General features: G+C 40.1%; 1 protein-coding gene across 1 annotated transcript in view; it reads left to right on the forward strand.

Moving 5' to 3' along the window:
* nup205 (nucleoporin 205) overlaps window positions 1-19490 on the forward strand; it is a 109399-nt gene that overhangs the window by 3826 nt on the left and 86083 nt on the right. The window contains exons 2-8 of the mRNA XM_043708929.1: window positions 3378-3520; window positions 4105-4276; window positions 6034-6178; window positions 6833-6992; window positions 8205-8433; window positions 10166-10330; window positions 16772-16947. Coding sequence (XP_043564864.1) covers window positions 3378-3520; window positions 4105-4276; window positions 6034-6178; window positions 6833-6992; window positions 8205-8433; window positions 10166-10330; window positions 16772-16947 — 1190 coding nt within the window. The remainder of the gene's footprint in view (window positions 1-3377; window positions 3521-4104; window positions 4277-6033; window positions 6179-6832; window positions 6993-8204; window positions 8434-10165; window positions 10331-16771; window positions 16948-19490) is intronic.

Raw genomic sequence — 19490 nt, forward strand, 5'->3', positions numbered from 1 at the left:
GATACCCAGCATGGGCAAAACCAATGTAGTGTATAAAATCCCATGCAAGGACTGCACAAAACACTACATAGGACAAACAGGAAGACAGCTAATGATCCGCATCCATGAACACCAACTAGCCACGAAACGACACGACCAGCTATCCTTAGTAGCCACACACGCAGATAACAAGCAACTCAGATGAGTTCGACTGGGACAACACCACTATTATAGGACAAGCCAAACAGAGAACAGCTAGGGAATTCCTAGAGGCATGGCACTCATCCACAGATTCAATCAATAAGCACATCGACCTGGACCCAATATACTGACCACTGCAGCGGACAGCTGGAACTGACAACCGGAAGCGGCAGATACAAACCACTACAAATGGCAGAGGAAAGATCACAAAGGCGCTTCACAGGAGGCTCCCAAGCACTGAGGATGTCACCTAGACAGGGGACAAAACGTCTGCAACATAAATTCCCAGCTCGGCGAACAGAACCACAACAAAAATGTTGCAACTTTACCAGCCTCCTCTACTTCCTCTGCAGCCTATTCCATACACGTACCACCCTCCGAGTGAAAACGTTGCCCCTTAGGTCTCTTTTGTATCTTTTCCCCTCTCACCCTACAACTATGCCTTCTTGTTCTGGACTTCCCCCATCCCAGGGAAAATACTTTGTCTATTTGTCCTATCCATGCCCTTCATGATTTTATAAACCTCTATAAGGTCCCCCCCGCCCCCCAACGCCTCCATGGAAAACAGCCGTAGCCTAGAGGGCATAGGTTTAGCGGGAGAGGGGTCTGTTTCCGTGCTATGCATCTCTCTGATTGCAACAAATATTAGACTGGACAGACAGACAGGCAGGCAGGAAACTAACCACCAGGATACACAAGCACCAACTAGCCGCCAAACAGATGACCAACTATCACTAGTATCCACACACACAGATGAAGAGGGACACCAGTTCGACTGGGACAATACATCCATTCTGGGACAGGCTAAATAAAGACACGCACAGGAATTCCGAGAGGCCTGGCATTCAAACTGGAACTCCATTAACAAACACGTCAATTTGGATCCCATTTACCAGCCACTCAGAAAAGGAACTGGAAGTGATATCACCCACCACAACAGACCAAGACGGATAAATAGCAAGCAGGACATAATACTAGCGCTTCGCCGGAGGCTGACTGATGATGTTATGTCGGATGGTGACAAAAAGTCTGAGAACAAATCAGCGAGCAAACTTACAGCCTGACCCAAACATATTGACAGATAAAGAAGTATGAGTAGATTAGATTAGATTACTTACAGTGTGGAAACAGACCCTTCGGCCCAACAAGTCCACACCGACCCGCCGAAGCGTAACCCACCCAGACCCATTACCCCGACACCGAACACTACGGGCAATTTAGCATGGCCAATTTGCCTAACCTGCACATTTTTTGGATTGTGGGAGGAAACCGTAGCATCCGGAGGAAACCCACGCAGATACAGGGAGAATGTGCAAACTCCACAGTCAGTCGCCTGAGGCGGGAATTGAACCCCGGTCTCTGGCGCTGTGAGGCAATAGTGCTAACCACTGTGCCACCGTGCCGCCCACAAAGTAGTACACACACTTCGTACATTCTGTCCAATAAGATCATGACAGATCTTATACATAATTTTGTTTTCCTGCTTATTTTCCTTTGTTTCCCAAACCAACAATAATCTGTTGGTTTGCATTTCCAGCCCAAAGTGTACACGTCGTGAATTATGAAGATTCACAGCCATCTGGGTGAAGAAATTTCTCTTCAATAAATGTCTAATTGACCTTCTCATCCTTAGACAATGACACTTGACGGAGGAGAGTAGCCTCTCGGCATCTACAGAGGAACCTCGATTATCCGAACATGATGGGTGGGCAGTATTTTGTTCGGATAATTGATTATTCAGATAAGCAATTTTACCTTAAACAAGGGAAGCCCGACTAGTCTAATGCTGTGCGCTACCGGGGAATTTGTTTAAGTCTGTAATTTTAATGAGTCTGCTATTTAAACAATCTAATCTTTGCATTCTGCAATTACAGGTTAGACTGAGAAAGACTAAACCCTTAACATCACAAAAATACTGTATTTTATATGAAATCACAGCATTAAACAAGGTCCCAGACAGCTTCTACGATCGTAAGAGCATTGTCAGTTTCCGGGAACTGAATGTCGCGATAGAAAGGCAGAAGCACCGCCTTGTGCATGCTTTTATGTTTCCAGGCCATTTGTTTTTTCATGAATGGGCCGGTAAAGTGACAGGAATGCTGTAAAACACTGCAAAGAGCTGTGTAACCAACCTTTACCTAGTTGCTGATGTTTGAGCTGCTTGTATTTCTTTGTTTTTCCCAGCGTTTTCACATGTTCTTCAGTACAGATAAATCTTGCCTCTTTGAAACATTTTTGCAGGACCTTGACATCATCTTCGGTTAATCTGAAATTGCAATAATCGATATTTGGATAATTATGATTCCTTTGTACTCTGCCAAACCTCCTCAGGAAATGTGTGTTTCAATGCAATCAACACTTTTGAAATCTGGCGAAAATCGACTTTCCTCATGGGCAAATCCTCATGCCAGGAATAAAGTATAAGTTTCACTCCACCCTTGCTGAAGGAAGAACATCCTTTCTTATGTTAAGAAACCAAATATACACCCCATATTCTGGATATAGTCTCATTAAAGCCCCTATAATTGTAGGAAAATCTATTTACACCAACACCCTTGCACGAGAGGCTAAACCCTCTTAGTCGCTGCTGTACATGCATGTTTCATGCACAAGATCACCCAGGATTGCTCTGTGTTTATTATAATTTTCTTTTGTTTTAGAAAGAGCTGCTTTACCATTCTCCTGACAGAAAATCACCTTTTATATGAGAATAAATTCAGTAAAGTTTTCGACATCTAAAACCTGGATGGTATAAGTCAATTGAAATTTAGAGTATCATTTATGGTTCATTGAGTATTTTGCATCTCAGTAATGTGTGCTTGAGTTACATTTTGGTGTAGTGCTCAAATGGTACTGAGGATTTTTGAATTCTCATTCTTTTTTGGTTTGTCTGTTTGTTTTATGAATAAAGTTCAGTCCTGAGTGCTCAGGATCTTAAAAGGTGATTCAGTCGTGAACTCTCATAGAAACCATTTTATTAACATTTCTGAAGTCCCTGCTGTTCCATAGAGTGAGGCAGTGAATTAAGTTGCCTTTTCATGGCTTACTGAAGTACATTGTGGCTCAATACAAAATTCTTAGACAAGAGCTTATTTTCAAGTCACGAAGCTTTTTAAACGTAACTCCCTACGTATCTTAGGACTTTCCTGAAAAATGTGGCCACGAATGAGTAATTGATTGGCTTCTGTTTTGTGCAGCTGCCAGTCTATGGGGGCCATACAAAGAGATATGGCAGACGGTGGAGAATGTGATCTGGAAGCGTGTTCCAGAAGCTGTTCACCTGTTGGATCTCACACTCAAAAAGCACAAGCCGGACTTCATCTCTCTCTTCAAGAATCCGGTGAGTTTTTCACACCTGTTTATTTTGTAATTTCTACCAGTGGAGGCGTGCAGCTGGATCACAGGAGAAAAGGCAGGTTTGAAGGTCTGCACCAGCTTAACTTCATTTAACAAAATAAAGAGACTCATGCAGAGTTCAGAACCCAAATAAAAGGCCTGGTAAATCAACAGCGTACAACAACAAGATCCTCCAGTCTCCAATGGATTAATATTTGCAAGATGTTTTTTCATTTAACAAGAAATGACCAACAGGTAGTCGAGTCTTGGATCATGACAGAGACCAATTGTTGAGCATCCATTTAACAGGCCAGCTCACAGAAAATATTGGGAATTGAACCTCTGATCTTTTGATATGGCTCCTGTCATAAACAACAAGTTTTGAACTGTAATTTCCCAATTCTTGTGACATGCTGTTAATACAGCAGTCATTCACTGATTTGAGTAATAGAACTGAGAAAAAGTAATATGTAGCAATCTTTGAAGGAGCAAATATAGAAACTTTGATTTTAATCTCTGTACTGATCTGACAGGAGGGACCTTGTGAAGTTGGATTTAATGGGGATTGATCTAAGTTTTTTGGTTCAGGCTAAAAATGTACAGCACCGGGAGAAAGTGAAGAAAGCCAGCATTGATGGTATTGCTATCCAGGGTCAGCAGGGAACCAGGCTGCTTCCAGAACAGCTGATCAGCGAGGCTTTCATTTTGAGTGACCTCTTCGACATCGGAGAGCTTTCTGCAGTGGAGTTACTGCTGGCAGGTCTGTGCTTTTGAAGTTATTCTGTGAGTGGTTTTACTGAAATAGTGTTTCAAACTGTGATAGCTGAGCACAGGACCGTTGTCATTAACATTTGCATCTCTGTATGCTTTATCTGAACAACTTACAAAGCATATTGCATTCGTTATTGTTCAGCTATAATGTTACCTCTCATGTGTCTCTTCTCTTCATCTCTGTTCTTCCTGAACTGTTCATATGTTATTTTATCTACCCACTTTGCTTCTTCACTTAAAATCAAAGCTCACTACATAGTGACCGAATTCGGCTATTCTTTTCTGGGACTTCTGTGTGTTTAAAGGAATCAGGTCTTGCTTAGCTCTAGTGCTTTTTTTAATGCTAACCAATTAAATCATTTTGAAATTTTGTCACCATTTGGCAATGCGAAATGCAGCAGCCAATTTACACACAGTAAACTCAACAAACAGCAATGTGTTGGCGAGTAGGTTATTGTTGAACCAAGATCATTAAAAGCAACTAATCTTGTCCATGACACCAGGGAGAACTTTCCTGCTTGTCTTCATATAGAGCCGGGTGACTATTTTTCACCTTCAGCTGAAGGACAGATGTGGCCTCCGTTTAACATAGCATCCGAAAGGCGCCACCTTGTGGAGTTGAATGCTGAACAGTGGCTTTGATTCTTCAGTTTTGACCCATTTGTAATTGTTTCTTTGTATTTGGATTAATCCTTCAGAAACATATTATCAGAATTTTTTAACTGTGGCATGGAATACTCTCCCCGACAATTATTTCCATTTTGCTGCAGGTTACGACGGCAGTCAATGTTTCCAGTTAGTAAACTGCTTTTTGTGTTGATGTTAGTCAAGTGTTTTCCTTGTCGATTCCCAAAGTACGAGCCTCACAATGTCAGTATAAACCAGCCAGATTTCCCCAAGGCCAGCATCCAGCAGGACCATTTTTTTTTCTTTTTAGAAAACAAGCTCTTCGTACCAAATGTAGTGTGTTGATATTGCAGTTGGTGTGGTGAAGTAAGATTTGAACTTTGGGAAATTATAGTGCCAGTCCACACTGGCAGATTTGCACCAACTTTAGTGTCTTTGAAATTGATACATTTTTGTTTGCTTAATTCCAAATTAGGTTTCAAAATAAGGTTGGGTTTTAAGATGAGTGTCTTTTGTAAACTTGTTATTGAGATGTGAGCCCAGGCAACGTTTTCCTTCAGAGCTATTTCGGAAAATCTGCATCATGAGTATCGAATGTAGACAGCTTTTGTCTGTAACTGTTGTACAGCATGTTCTTCATTTCAAATGTGACAGAAATATGCGTCAGGTGGTGGTTAGTTCTCTTCTAACAATGAAGGGGAGCAGGAAGAGCTATTAGAATGGAGAATATCAATGTTAGTATTTTAAGGAGGAAGCATTACCTGGATGATGGAGTGCAGTTAATTTGCCCGCTGTAGAATTCTCTATAACTTGAGTGGAGATGCAAATATTAATAACAATATGACATTGAGACATCTTCAGGTGCCTTTTGTGTCACCCAAGCAAGGAGCCACCTCAACCTTTGCAGTCATCTTCCAAAACTCTCCTATGTCACCATCCTCTCTTCAACTCTGAAAAGCTTTTTGGCTTCTTTAACTGTGTGTTGCTTGTAAGTCATTCTTGATATACTTGGATCTGTTGTCAAATATCTGCGCTCTCAACTTCATTTGCCAAACAGATTGGTGATCGATTTTTAGCTGCCTTATGAATACCTCTTACTTGACCATATGTGTCTAACAGGTGAGCATCAGCTGCCCCGTTTTCCTGGTTTGACGCGTGGCTTGGTTGCGATACTGCTTTATTGGGATGGGAAGAGGTGCATTGCAAATTCTTTGCATTCTCTCATACAATCGCGACAAGGCAAGACTTGGACTCTGGAGCTCAGGTCAGTTCATAATTCTGATCAAATTAAATAACTGCACAATAAAACTTCAAAACTGGTACCATTACTGAATCTGCTTCTTGCGGGCTCTTCAAACAGCATTGTTCAAAAATAAGATATGACAGAGAACACATAGTATATTGGATTCTACATTGTCAAGACAAAATGACAATGACTTTCTATTTAACTTCAATAATGCCACTGCTTAGATGTTGTATTTATATGGTGTGTTGAGTTATATGTACCAGCATGATCCCACGTTTAGTTCTGAATTGGCTCCAATTTGGTTGACTTGAAAAGGAGCACAATAAATGCCCAATGACCCCAGCTAGTATGGGGACTAGGAAACGGCTACCTTACTCAAAGTCTTGGTGGTAACCTGAAATTGTCCCCATCATATATTTGCTTTGGGGCAGAGAGGACCTCTCAAGTGCAGAGATTGGTAATGCGCACTCTACATTGCACAAAGTAAACTTTAACGTGGAATATTTTTCATATTATTTCCATTAAATATACCATTTTTCAAATGCAGTAGTCCGCTGATTTATTCTCATAGTTAAAAGTGACTCAGGTTCTGGGTACATGATTAAGATTAATTTACTGAGTGGAGAACAATCATTTCACACCTTGGGAGTAAAAGTTCAATCCTCTTTGCAGTTCAGAGCTTGTATCCATGACAACACGGTTTACTGATGAATTGATGGAGCAGGGGCTGACTCAGAAGGTGTTGTGTTTGATCAATCAAATAAACCTCAATAATGAGTTCGAAAAACTGCAAACTGCCCGTGGCTTGGGCAATGCATCTCATCGCAAAGGGGTAAGAGAACACTTTCTTTGATTTGCATTTCTTTTGTTTAGTAATTGATGCAGGAGCTGATATTAATGTCTTTGAATGTTTGAAATACTGTATAATAAATGTGTACAGGATCTGTGGCTTGAGAAACAAAAAAATCAAAGCAAGGAAGCTCGGTTAATATGATAAAATTCTGTTTAGTCTATCGCTGCAGAGGTATTTGCGACTGGTGAAAGTTGTCACGGCTCTGGCGAGGATGCAAAGGAAGATCCTCAGGATGGTACCAGGGATGATTGACTCCCTTGAATAGAGTGACTGGAGAAGCTGTGCATGTCTTGCAGGGCTTTCTTCTTACAAAGCCCCTCCAAAATTAAAAACAAATGGCTTGCAACCTTTCCCTTTTTCCCCGTTACTTGAATCCTTCACCTTCCTTTGTAACCATTTACCCTGCCTGCTTGCTTTCCTGCAACCACATCCTCACTACTTCCTATCCTCCAGTCTCTGCTTGCACCCTCTGCCCCTCCCAACTGACTCCACTCTGCCTCAAAACCCCAGGCTCTCCTCCCCTCCCCCTCATCCTAAATCTCTTCCCCACGAATTTTGCCCAAACTTCTGCTGCACTTTCTTTGTGCCTCATTATTGAAAGTCTTATAGATCCCTTACATAGTCAGAAACAACCTGGTATAAATAGGATTGATTGCTTTTTTTTACATAATTTGATCCCAGAGTTTCAATTGAGTGTAAATATGGTCTTGCTTAATTCCAACCTGCCATTACCAGATTAATATTCATCAGGTTCAGTAATATTGTCTGTATTTTCGACTCTCAAAAGCTCTTGAATGCTTCTGCTTCAGATGTTATTTTTGCGTGTAAATATTTTTGAGTATTGTCTTGTAGCTCCCACAACACAATAGTTTTAATTATACTGCCATGTTAACTGGGGAACTAAATGTAGCTTTAAACCAGCCATATTCAAGTCTGACCTGTATTTGAGATCCAAATCTCACTCTCCCTCTCATCTTTCCCCCTCCCTCCCTCTCTCCAAACATATTTGCTCTGAAGATGTCTTTGTATTAGGGCATCATACATAAAAATAATCTGTTAAACCTACATGTCACTCTTGTCACTTTTCTGTTTGTTTAGGCTAGCCTCACATGAACACTCTTTGGAACAAAATGTATGTGATGTGTTTCAAATCTTGCAGGACATGAAAGTATCTCTCTGCTGATTCTCTAGGTCTCTGATCTGATCAAGGAATGCCGTCAGTCTTTGGCAGACTGCCTCTTTGCGTGGGCCTGTCAGACACCATTGAGCAAAGATGACACCTTGTTCCTGATTTCCCACATGGAGTGCGTCACACTAGAAGCTGACGGCACGTTGGAAAATGTGAACCTGGCTCTCCTCATGGCACTGCTCTATTGCTTTGATATCAGCTTTTTGGAGCATGTCACCGAGGATCGAGAAGGTATGAGACTAACCAGTTTAACATGAGAAAGAAATGTTTTTGGCAGCAGTGTATTTGAAATCTTTCCAATGTCCGCTATCTGGAAATATTACCACAAAAATTTTAATTTGCATTTTCACTAGGTCTGGTTGCACGTTAAGGCTGTATGCTGGGGATAACTAGCAAACTCATTCAAGTTACAAATAAGTTCAGCCAATCTTTGTATAAATAGACAGCAGATTTGATAATCCTACGTTTTCAAAACACATCGCTGTTTCTTTCTGATCTAAATTCAAAGTCCAATCTGACAAATTTCTCCAAGAGTCTTAGACTACAACAGGGTATTCCTTTGAATACCCTCAGCCTGTTTCCCTAATCTGATATGTCACAGTGATCTGTGTAAAATATATTTATATGTACACATACGTACACGTACACCCCTAACAAAAGCACAATGACACGGATGTGAGAAATCTTAAAAAAAAGTTAATGTTTGAGGTCAATTATCATTCATCAGAATTGCTGTCAACAGCCTGAAGCACAAATGCTCTACTCTAAGGTGTGTTGAGTATTTCTAGCATTTTCTGTTTTCATTTATTACTGCTTTTAAAGGTAGATACATTAAATATTATGCAGAATCAATAAAAAGTGACATTCTGACTGTGTCCATCCCCAGTTTCTGATAGGCACCGAGCAAGGCGATTAACTATTTGTCTGGCTAATGCTGGAAGCTGTTTGGTTTGCGTATTTGTCAGCCAAATTCCTACAGTTGCTGAATAAACCCTACAGGGTATTCTTAGTTTGTACTGAGTGGTGTACCTCTTCCCTTGAGGTAACAACCTTGGAACCAACCGAACAAAGGTTTCCCATTTGTGCTAGGTTTAGTTGGGGATATTGTGAACGTAACTGGTTTAATGTTTGTTTGTGTATTGTATCTCAATATTATAAATCACAGAAGTTAAAACTGGTCAGATACACTGTTGCTAAGTTTACGACGAATGATTAAGTGCACATATATGTCCTGAGATGATACAGTTAATTTGAATTTACTAGTGTGTTTTTGTGTGTTAGGTTTACTCCCTCATTGGGAGTTTTAGGTTTCATTGATGCAGGATGGTGAGTCCCAAGGGTTTCATGTGCTTTTCGCCATGATGCACATAGTGTAACATCCTCTCTTATGGAGTGAGGAACTAACAGGGGTTGGCTTGCACATCTGAACTGTCCTTTCTTTATAGGATTGGCACAATTCATGTAGCTGGCTCTGACTCTTTTAAAGTTTAGCTTTGCTATGAAGGAATGGATCTGCTATGAAGTCCAGGTAATGTGCATCTGCATTCAAATTGTATATCTCCTGGTCTTCATTTCACCTCCCCCAGGCTACAGTGTAAACTAGAAAGATTAAATGGAATGGTGAGGATACATTTCGCTAATTCCAGTAACACTGTCCAGAAAATGCATATCAATGAACAAAAAGATGGGTCTGATGATCCCTCTTAGTGAAATACGTGTTATATATGGTCATGCATGAAAATTGGGCATTTCACTGTATCAGTAACAACTCCACTTGAAGGACAGGTGTTTCACTGGAGATATAGGTCTGTAAATGAAATGAGTAGGTTACTAATTGCATTCTGAGGTGAATTTATTCTTCCCATAATTTTTAAAAGGTTAAAATAGGTTTCTAATTGCATTTTGATGTGAGTTTGTTCATCCTATTTTTTTTGTAAAAGGTTAAAATATTTTCTCTCATCAGAATTAATTCATCAGCTACCATTGTTAACAGAACGACAGTACGTCACTGCTATCCATTGCAAACTGCAGAACTCCCAGCCTTGGAAGCTAACAGGCTTACAGGCTGTAGTCAGATTGGCTTGGGCCTTGGCACTGCGAGGGATTTCACAATTACCTGACACTACAGGTACACCTTTTTGTTTTCCCTAAATACTACTTGGCAGATTTGGTTACTGGTTTTGAGTATTAATCTACTAAAACACATGTAATTGAGTTGCAGTGGAGTAAACCTGCCCATTCATTTCAAGTGAAAGTCATACATCTTGTTTGCTTTTCTTTATGTTGGCAAAATGCCTCCCACTTTTTTTAATCTGGCTCCTAATCTTTTCTTGTTCACAACTCAGACATTTTCCTTGCAAATGAAATTTATAATTGTTACTTAATTTTAGAACATACAGAAGAGGAGCACAATTAGAATATTAGACCTCACCCCCCAAAGAAAGCTGGTCTCGCATTCAATAGGTTAATGACGAAGGTTTGATGTAATTGTACTTCATACCGATTTTGCTTGATTCGTTGAGATGAAAAGTTAATCTCTCAGCCTTGAAAATATGGATAACTGAGCATTCACAGCCATCTGGGTAAGACAATTCCAAACATGCACGACCTCTCTGAGAAAAGAATATCACCCTCTCAAATCTGAGTAATCCATCTGATTACCCTAAGATTGTGCCCCTCCCTAGTTCTGGCCAAAACAAACACAGTGTACGTTGTCAAGCTTCTATAGAATCTTGCATGTTTCAATTAGATCATCTTTAATCCTTCTAAACACCAGATAATATAAACCAAGTTTGCCGATCCTTTGTTCGTAGGTCAATCTTCTCATCCCAGGAACAAATCTAATGAAGGTTCAATGCACTACTTGCAATGCAAATGCTCGAACCCCTTTCAAAAAGAAGACCATCCTATGATGAGAAATTTGCACTTATTGCTAAAATTCTTCACTGTCATTTGTTCCTAGGTTCCCACAATTTTGTATGCCTTTTATGTCATCTACTGAGAAGACACACATACCATTTTTTCCACGACAGTTACAATGCAATTGACTGCACCATCTCCTTCCCCCACTTGATTTCATTACTCTTGTCACATTCTTGCACCTCTAACCACAGCCAGAAAATCACTTGCAATGGCTTCCCTTCCTGCTCCGGTAGTTAGTGTGGCTTCCACTAAGAATCTGTTCTTTGCCATGTTTGTGCTTTTGTTTCGTCCCAACTTGACTACTCCAATATACTTCTCGCCTCTGGGAACTTGAGGTCATCCACGGAGCTAAAGCTCCTGTCTTGTCTTGGAAGTTGTAATCCCCTATCACCCCCTGTGCTCAAAGCCAGTATTAGCTCACAGTCAAGCAACATTGTGTTTTTAAATTTCTCATACTTGGCCTTTGTCTTCTATCATCTCCTCCGGCTCCACAATCCACTCACTTATTTAGATAGGGTGTAGGTTTGCTCGCTGAACTGTAGGTTTGATATCCAGACGTTTCATTACCTGGCTAGGTAACATCATCAGTGGCGACCTCCAAGTGAAGCGAAGCTGTTGGAGGTTACCTAGCCAGGTAATGAAATGTCTGGATATCAAACCTACAGCTCAGCGAGCAAACCTCAACCTGAGCTACAAACTTTACTTATTTATATTCCACTTAGCCTGGTCTTGTATACAATAGTAGCTATGCCTTCAGTTGCCTGGGCCCTAATTTATGAAATTCTCCGTTTATCCCTCTCTGACTTTCTATCTCACTTTGTTCTTGAGAGGCTTTCCTTAATTTCTCCCTCTTTGGTTGCACTTTTGGTCACCTGGCCTATTGTCATCTCGCATAACTCACTGTTGTAGTTGGCCCGATGTGAAATGCCTCATGATATATCATTAGCTAAAAAGCATTATCTCAGTGTTGTTATTTAATACCTATAATATTTCCTTAATTGCCATTTTAATTTCTTTCCTCTCAACATCTAAGTGATCAATGTTTACTTCTCATTTTCCTTTTTTAATATAGGAAAGAAAAGTTTACCAAAGTTCTACCTATCTTGCTAATTTACTCTTGTTCTTTTATTTCCCACAATTGATTTTTATAAATTTTACTTTGGTTTCTATAAAACCTGCAATTTTCAGTCTGGTACTACGCGTTACAACGCCATTGGCTGTGGCTTCTAATCTTACTAATCTAATATTATCCCAACTTCTCTAGTTGGTCACAATTGGATGATAATTCCTGAAAAATTTTGGTTTCTTGGTATATATTTATGTTGAGAATTTTGTGCTATTTGTTCGCATACAGTAGTAGCCCCTCATAATGTTGCCTCCTTTCTCTTAATCTAAATTTTATCTGATTATTCTGTATGAAACACTTCAGCATGATTTATTGCATTTATGCTATGCCTTTAATACAAGTTTTTGGTTACGGTTGGTGTTTGCTTTCCTATTTCTCATCCATCTAACCACCTGGATTGTTTTTGTTTATTCGTACATGGGATGTGGGCATCACTGGTTGTGCCAGCATTTGTTGCCATCCTGAATTTGACCCAAGTGGCTTACAGGGCCATTTTAGAGGGTAACTAAGAGTCAACCACATTGTTGTTTGTCTGGAGTCACATGTGGACCAGACTCGCTATGGATGGCAGATTTCCTTCCCTGAGGGAGATTCATGAACCAAATCGGTTTTTACAACAATGGTCAATGTTTCCATGATTGGTATTCAGCCGACAATTTTTTTAATTCCACATTATTGAATTCAAATTTCAACATCTGCCGTGTTATTATCTGAGATATAGAGGGAGTTTTTGAGTGCATGAATAATGAAAAGTTAATTTGCATGTATACCAAGTAATGAAGAAGACTAATAGGATGGTGTCCTTTATTATGAGTGGAATTGTGTGTAAATTTTAAGGATGTTATGCTTAAGTCATACAATGCATTGGTGAGACCACATCTGAATCAGTAGGTTGTTGTTTCAAATCCCCCTCCTTGACATGACACTACAGTGTAGGGCAGACTCTGCTGTCTTGTCAGAGAAGCCTTTTTTTTTAAACAAGCAAATGTAACATATCCCATAGCACCTCCAAAGAGGATAAGAGAGTTATCTCTGGTGCCCTGGCTTGCATTTTTTTTTCAATCAAAATTCAAAACACACTATCTGGTTGTCATGACTCCTTTGCTCTTCCAAGTAATGTAGTAGGATTTTTTACATCTGTCCAAGTAGGTAGATGGAGACTGAGTTCAATCTGTTAGAGAAAACGTATTGGTCTCCCTCAGTATTCCACGAGAATGTTGGCCTTCTTGTTCTGCTGGATCCCTGAGTGAAACTTGAACTTGAAACCTTGTGATTCAGATGTTTGTGTGCTACCCATTGAGCCACAGCTAACACACACTATGCTTTAAGAAGTCTGATGGTTATGAATGTCACTGTATTCATGAAAGTCTGTCTTTTCATTACTCTGGTATCTTTTACTATGAAATTACTGGCTAGGCCCATTGCTTGGAAAAATTGAGATCTAAAACCTCTCCATCCTTCTCAGCTCTGCAACTTATGAGCATACAAGTATATGAATTTGGAACAAGAATAGGCCATTTTATAATTTTGATATGATTATGACTGATCTGATTGTGGCTTCACTTCCACTTTGTAGACTGCCACCTCTAACATTTAACTCCTCTGTCACTCAAGAGTCTGAATCAGTCCTAAAAATATTCCACAACCCAGCCTCATTGCACTCCCAGAGAATTCCAGACCAACGGCCCTGAGACAGAAAGAAAAATATCTTCACCTTTGTCTTAATTGTGAGAATCCAATTTTAAATTGTATTCTCTTGTTCTAGTCTCTTCCACATAGTAAATCGCCTCTTAATCTCCACTCAGTTAGATCCCCTCAGGACATCTTCTAAACACCAGTGGATACAGACTCTTCCTTTCTTCATAAGATAACTCCTTCATCCAAAGAAGTAGTCCAAGTGAGCTTTGTCTGAATTGCTTCTAATACTATCCTTTCTTGAGTGAGGATACCAAAACGGTACACTATTCCGTACGTGGTCCCATCAACATCTGCATTTGTAACACAAATTCTCAACTTAGTTATTCCGTTCCCTGTGCAGTAATTGACAAAATTCCACTTACCTTCCTAATCAGGTGATGTATCTGCATGATGACATTTTGTGGTTCCTGTATCAGGGCAACCAGGTCTCACTATATTAGAGTTCTGCAATCTGTTTCCACTTAAATTGTTTCTTTTTCTTCTCTTCCTGCCAAAGTTAACGTTCTCTCAAATTATATTAATTCTGTCAATTTTTTTTTGCCAATTCACTGAACCCGAAATTCTTCAGAGACTCTTCATATTCTTCATAAATTATTCATAGTCTTCACATTTCCTTCCACTACTTCAACTTCAGAATGAGACTGGGGAGGGTGGAGTTCAAACAAATCAGATTCAGGGGTCTGTTAATTTGAGAGAAGGGATAGAGTTCTGGCAATGTGTAGGGTGGGAGAGAGAATTTGTCAAAGTGGGTGTTCTAGGGAGCTGTATCAAATGCATTCTCCAAATTTCCCCTTCATATGAGTTTAGAACAAAGAAAATTACAGCACAGGAACAAGCTCTTTGGCCTTCCAAGCTTGTGCTGATTCAGATTCTCTATCTAAACCTGTTGCCTATATTCCAACGATCTTTATCCATCTATTCCCTGCCCATTCACGTTTCTGTCGAGATAGATCTTAAATGACACTATTGTGCCCACCTCTGTGGTTCCTGGTACCCACCACCCTCTGCGTAAAGAACTTTGCACGCATACTTCCTTTAAACATTTCCCCTCTCACCTTGAGGTCGTGACCCCTAGTAATTGAGTTCCCCACTCTGAATAAAATCTTCTTGCTATCCACCCTGTCTAATACCCCTCATGATTTTGTAGACCTCAATCAGGTGTTCCCCCCCCTTCTATCTTTCTAATGAAAATAATCCTAATCTTGTCAACCTCTTTTCATAGCCAGCACCCTCCATATCAGGCAACATCCTGGTGAACCTCCTCCGCACCCTCTCCAAAGCATCCACATCCTTCTGGTAATGTGGCGACCAGAATTGTATGCAGTATTCCAAATGTGGCTGAATCCAAGTCCTGTATAACTGTAAGATGACCCGCCAAATGTTTTACTCACTACCCTATCCGATGAAGGAAAGCATGCCCTATGCCTTCTTGACCACTCTATCGACCTGCATTGCCACTGTCAGGGTATAATGGGCCTGAACACCCAGATCTCTCTGTACATAAGTTTTCCCCAGGGCTTTTTCATTTATCATATGGTTCACTCTTGAGTTGGATATTCCAAAATGCATCACCTCACATATGCCCGTGTTGAACTCCATCTACCATTTCTCTGTCCAACTCTCCCATCTATCTATATTCTGCTTCATTCTCTGACAGTTCTCTTCACTGTCTGCTACTCCACCAAACTTCATGTCATCTGCAAACTTGCTACTCAGACCACTTGTACCTTCTTCCAGATCATTTATGTATATCCAAACAGCAGCAATCCGAGCACGGATCCCTGTGGAACACCATTGGTCACAGTTCTCCACTTTGAGAAACTGCTTTCTACTACTACTCTGTCTCCTGTTGCCCAGCCAGTTCTCTCCATCTAGCTAGTGAATTCTGGACCCCTTTCGATTTTGCTTTCTCCATCAGCCTACCATGGGGAGCCTTATCAAATGCTTAAGATACCTACAGCCCTCCCCTAATCAAACTACTTTGTCACTTCCTCAAAGAATTCTATTAAGTTGGTATGACATGACCTTCCCTGCACAAAACCATGCTACCTATCACTGATTTGCCCATTTTCTTCGAAATGTAAGTGTATCCCTTAGTTTAGCTAATTTGCTTTAAGTAATTTATGTGAAGTTATCTGTCCATCTCCAATTATTGCATTTCTTTTGTATTTGTTGCTGCATCTTTAATACTATGTCTCCCTGCCCTGCCCTGTCATGTTTAATTTTTGATTATTGTTAATCAAATGTAATTTTAACCAATCTATTGTATTAGCTTTATTAATCCTCTGATTGAAATGATTGGTTTAATATAGTTTGTTGAGGTGCACACCTGTTTCCTCTTGGCTTATCTTTTATGCAAATGGTATAGACTTTCTCACTGCAGCTTGATTGAGGGTTTGGCTGGTAAGGTTGCAATTTGGAAATTCAAATCTCTTACCCTGAAAAAGTGGGCGTGAGAGTGTTAAGCTGTTGTAACTGGTGCAAGTGTACATCGCAATAATGAATAAGGGCAAGGAAGGTCAACTGGACCATTATATTTCATCTCCAGGCCAATCTTTACTCCTTCTTGTCCCTCTGACATACATTACAGAACTGAAGTACTGTATTGCAGCCATATAGCTATGAACTTCCTCAATTGCTGACATGGCCTTTACATTTTCATCACTTGACAAATCCTTGGTGGTATGTATTCAAGGAAACACCTTCCTATTTATTGAATGTGTACCTTAAAATACAATGATGTTTCTGTTGTGAAGTTGACTCTGTGATCTGAATGTTAATTATTGATGGGTTGAGTATGTCTACATTTTTCATCAATTGCAGCACTGACAGAGTTTACAGAGGCTGACGAGATGATTGCAAACATGGCCATTAGCCAGAATGCCTTCCTTTTCCTCACTGATGCTGTGGTGAGAGCTGAGGGTTTGCACCAAGATGAATTCTATATCCGTAGGATTCACAATCTAATCACAGATTTCTTGACATTGATGCCAATGAAGGTAAGTTGTAGAAGTTTATTCAACTGGTTCATGTCCGCGCATAGCCCCTGACAACTTGCTGCAAAAGTAAATTTCCTTTTGGGTGCCCTGACTTTGAATTTCTGTCCCTTTTATTCACCCTGTCGCTATACTGAACACGAAACACCATTTCATCATTCAATTAGATCTGTTCCCAAGTCCAAATAAAACAAGAATATCTTCCTTTGACCTCTCCCATGGAGTGGAATAGAGATCCTTTGGACTAATTCATTTGAAAACACCAACTCATTTATGTTGTACCACTGCTATCTTCATGGTTCGTGTTGACCCCTCATTTAAAGAGGAGATTCTCTTCTCATTTTTGACTCCACAGCTTGCAAGTTCCTGTTTAAAAATCATAATTCCTATCAGTTTGATTTAATATGTTAAGATTTTTTTTGGTATGATGTAATGGGATACATTTGGATGAACTAAGTGGGTGAAGAGCCCGCTGATTTTGCTGAGATATTGGGCTCCAGGTGTCTCACGAAACTGGGAATAACTGTACGTCAAACTTGTGATTTATTATTGATCATGACATGTAAAAGCTATGTTTTCATTTTAAAGAGCATATTCTTGGAGATTGGCATATGCACATTCAATAAGTTTAACTCTGAACTAACAACTGTAGATGGAATTACATCTCATGTAAATGTTATCCTTGTGACTTTATACGGAACCATTTATTTGAACTCCGTATGTTTAATGGATATAAAAACTTGTCAGCTAATCAACCAGTAATAAATTCTTTTTTTTAAAAAGAACAAAAATAGCATTTATTTATGACAGTGGGGTCAACTTTGGTATTAACTGTTACTGGGTATACTAATGTCAGTGTAATATAGGTATACTCCCTTATTCCAGCACACTACTTGAGATCTGCTGTTCTGCTGACAAACACCTGAGTCGGGACTGAATTTTACTGATCAGTTGCAACGCTTGTGGTTATTCGTGTTAGACATTTTTCAGGAAGAAGTTTGTTCAGCAAATAAAAGCTTGGGAAACAAATCCTATAAAGCTAAGATCACCAAACCATCAAAACAATGTAATACTAGCTGGCACTTTAAGAAAATATTTTGGAGCCCATTGAATGGCGAAATGGGTTAACGCTTGAATGAAGAGTTAACAATGCATTGCAGAGCTTGTCCATAGACAAGTTCTTGAAACTGTTGACCTCAAATATCAGGAGTCTAGTTCTTAATAAGTGGCTGATTATCATTGTGGTCTATGGAAAGCTTTTACAAGGAGATGCTGGCAGTTAATGTTTAAGTTGCAATTTGAAACTGAATCATGGCCCATCTTTGTACAGGTAGACAGTAAGGAACTATAGGTGGAAGAAGGAAGAAAGAGGTGGAAGTGCCCTCTTTGTGAATCCTTTAATAGAGTCATACAGTAAGGAAATAGACCCTTCAGTCCAACTCATCTGTGCCGACCAGATGTCCCAATCTGACCTAGTCCCATTTGGCAACATTTAGCCCATATCTCTCTATTCATGTGACCATCCAGATGCCTTTTAAATTTTGTAATTGTTCTCACTTCCATCACTTCCTCTGGCAGCTTGTTCTATTCATATACCACCCTCTGTGTGAAACAGTTACCCCTTAGGTCCTTTTAATCATTCCTTTCTCGCCTTAATCCAATCCCCTCTAGTTTTGGACTCACCCACCCTAGGAAAAAGACCTTGGCTGTTCAATCTTTCTATGTCCCTCATTATTTCATAAACCTCTATAAGGTTACCCCTTCGCCTCCAATGCTGCAGGGATAAAAGTCCCAGGCTATTCAACCTCTCCCTGTAGCTCAAACCCTCCAGTCTTGGTGACATCCTTATAAATCTCCTCTGCGTGCTCTCAGGGGAACAATATCCTTCATGTCGAGGGGCAGCCAGAATTGGTGTTTGGCATTCTTCTCTTCATTCATCAGAACATTCGAATTTAGGAGTTGGGATGAAAAGTTGCAGCTGTATAGGACATTGGTGAGACCACGTTTAGAATACTGCTAACAATGTGTAAATGCCATTGTAATTGCTGAGGTGGTCGACTGCAAGGGAAATAGACAGGCACCTCCGTGGCCACAAACAACGCTCCAGGATGACATGCCAACCCCCAAACACCTGTGTCAAGGACACCTGGGAGGGCAAACAGTTAGCCATCAGGGCATACACAAGCACCAGTGAAGCAAGCAACAAAAGGGCATGTGATTCCAAAAGCAGGCATAGGGAGCCAAAATGCAAATCAAAAAGACTTTAAAAATTTTTCTGTAATTATCTGTTGTTGTCATGATGGCGTGACTATTGATGTTCACTCTACCCCTACCCTGCACAGAACCGATTTTGATTGGGTCAACTTCAGGTGTATTTGATGAACCAGGCCGTATTTTAACATGAAAATGTCTCTTCTACCTTCACTTTTTTGGTTCAGTTCTTCATTTTAAAGTTTTGGCTCCAGATTGTATGTCAGATGAAATATATAATTGTTTTATCGAGATTGATATGAAATGTTGCACTGCACCGGAAAATGATACCTGTT

This window comes from Chiloscyllium plagiosum, chromosome 19 (assembly GCF_004010195.1).
Source record: "Chiloscyllium plagiosum isolate BGI_BamShark_2017 chromosome 19, ASM401019v2, whole genome shotgun sequence".
Taxonomy (NCBI): Eukaryota; Metazoa; Chordata; class Chondrichthyes; order Orectolobiformes; family Hemiscylliidae; genus Chiloscyllium; species Chiloscyllium plagiosum.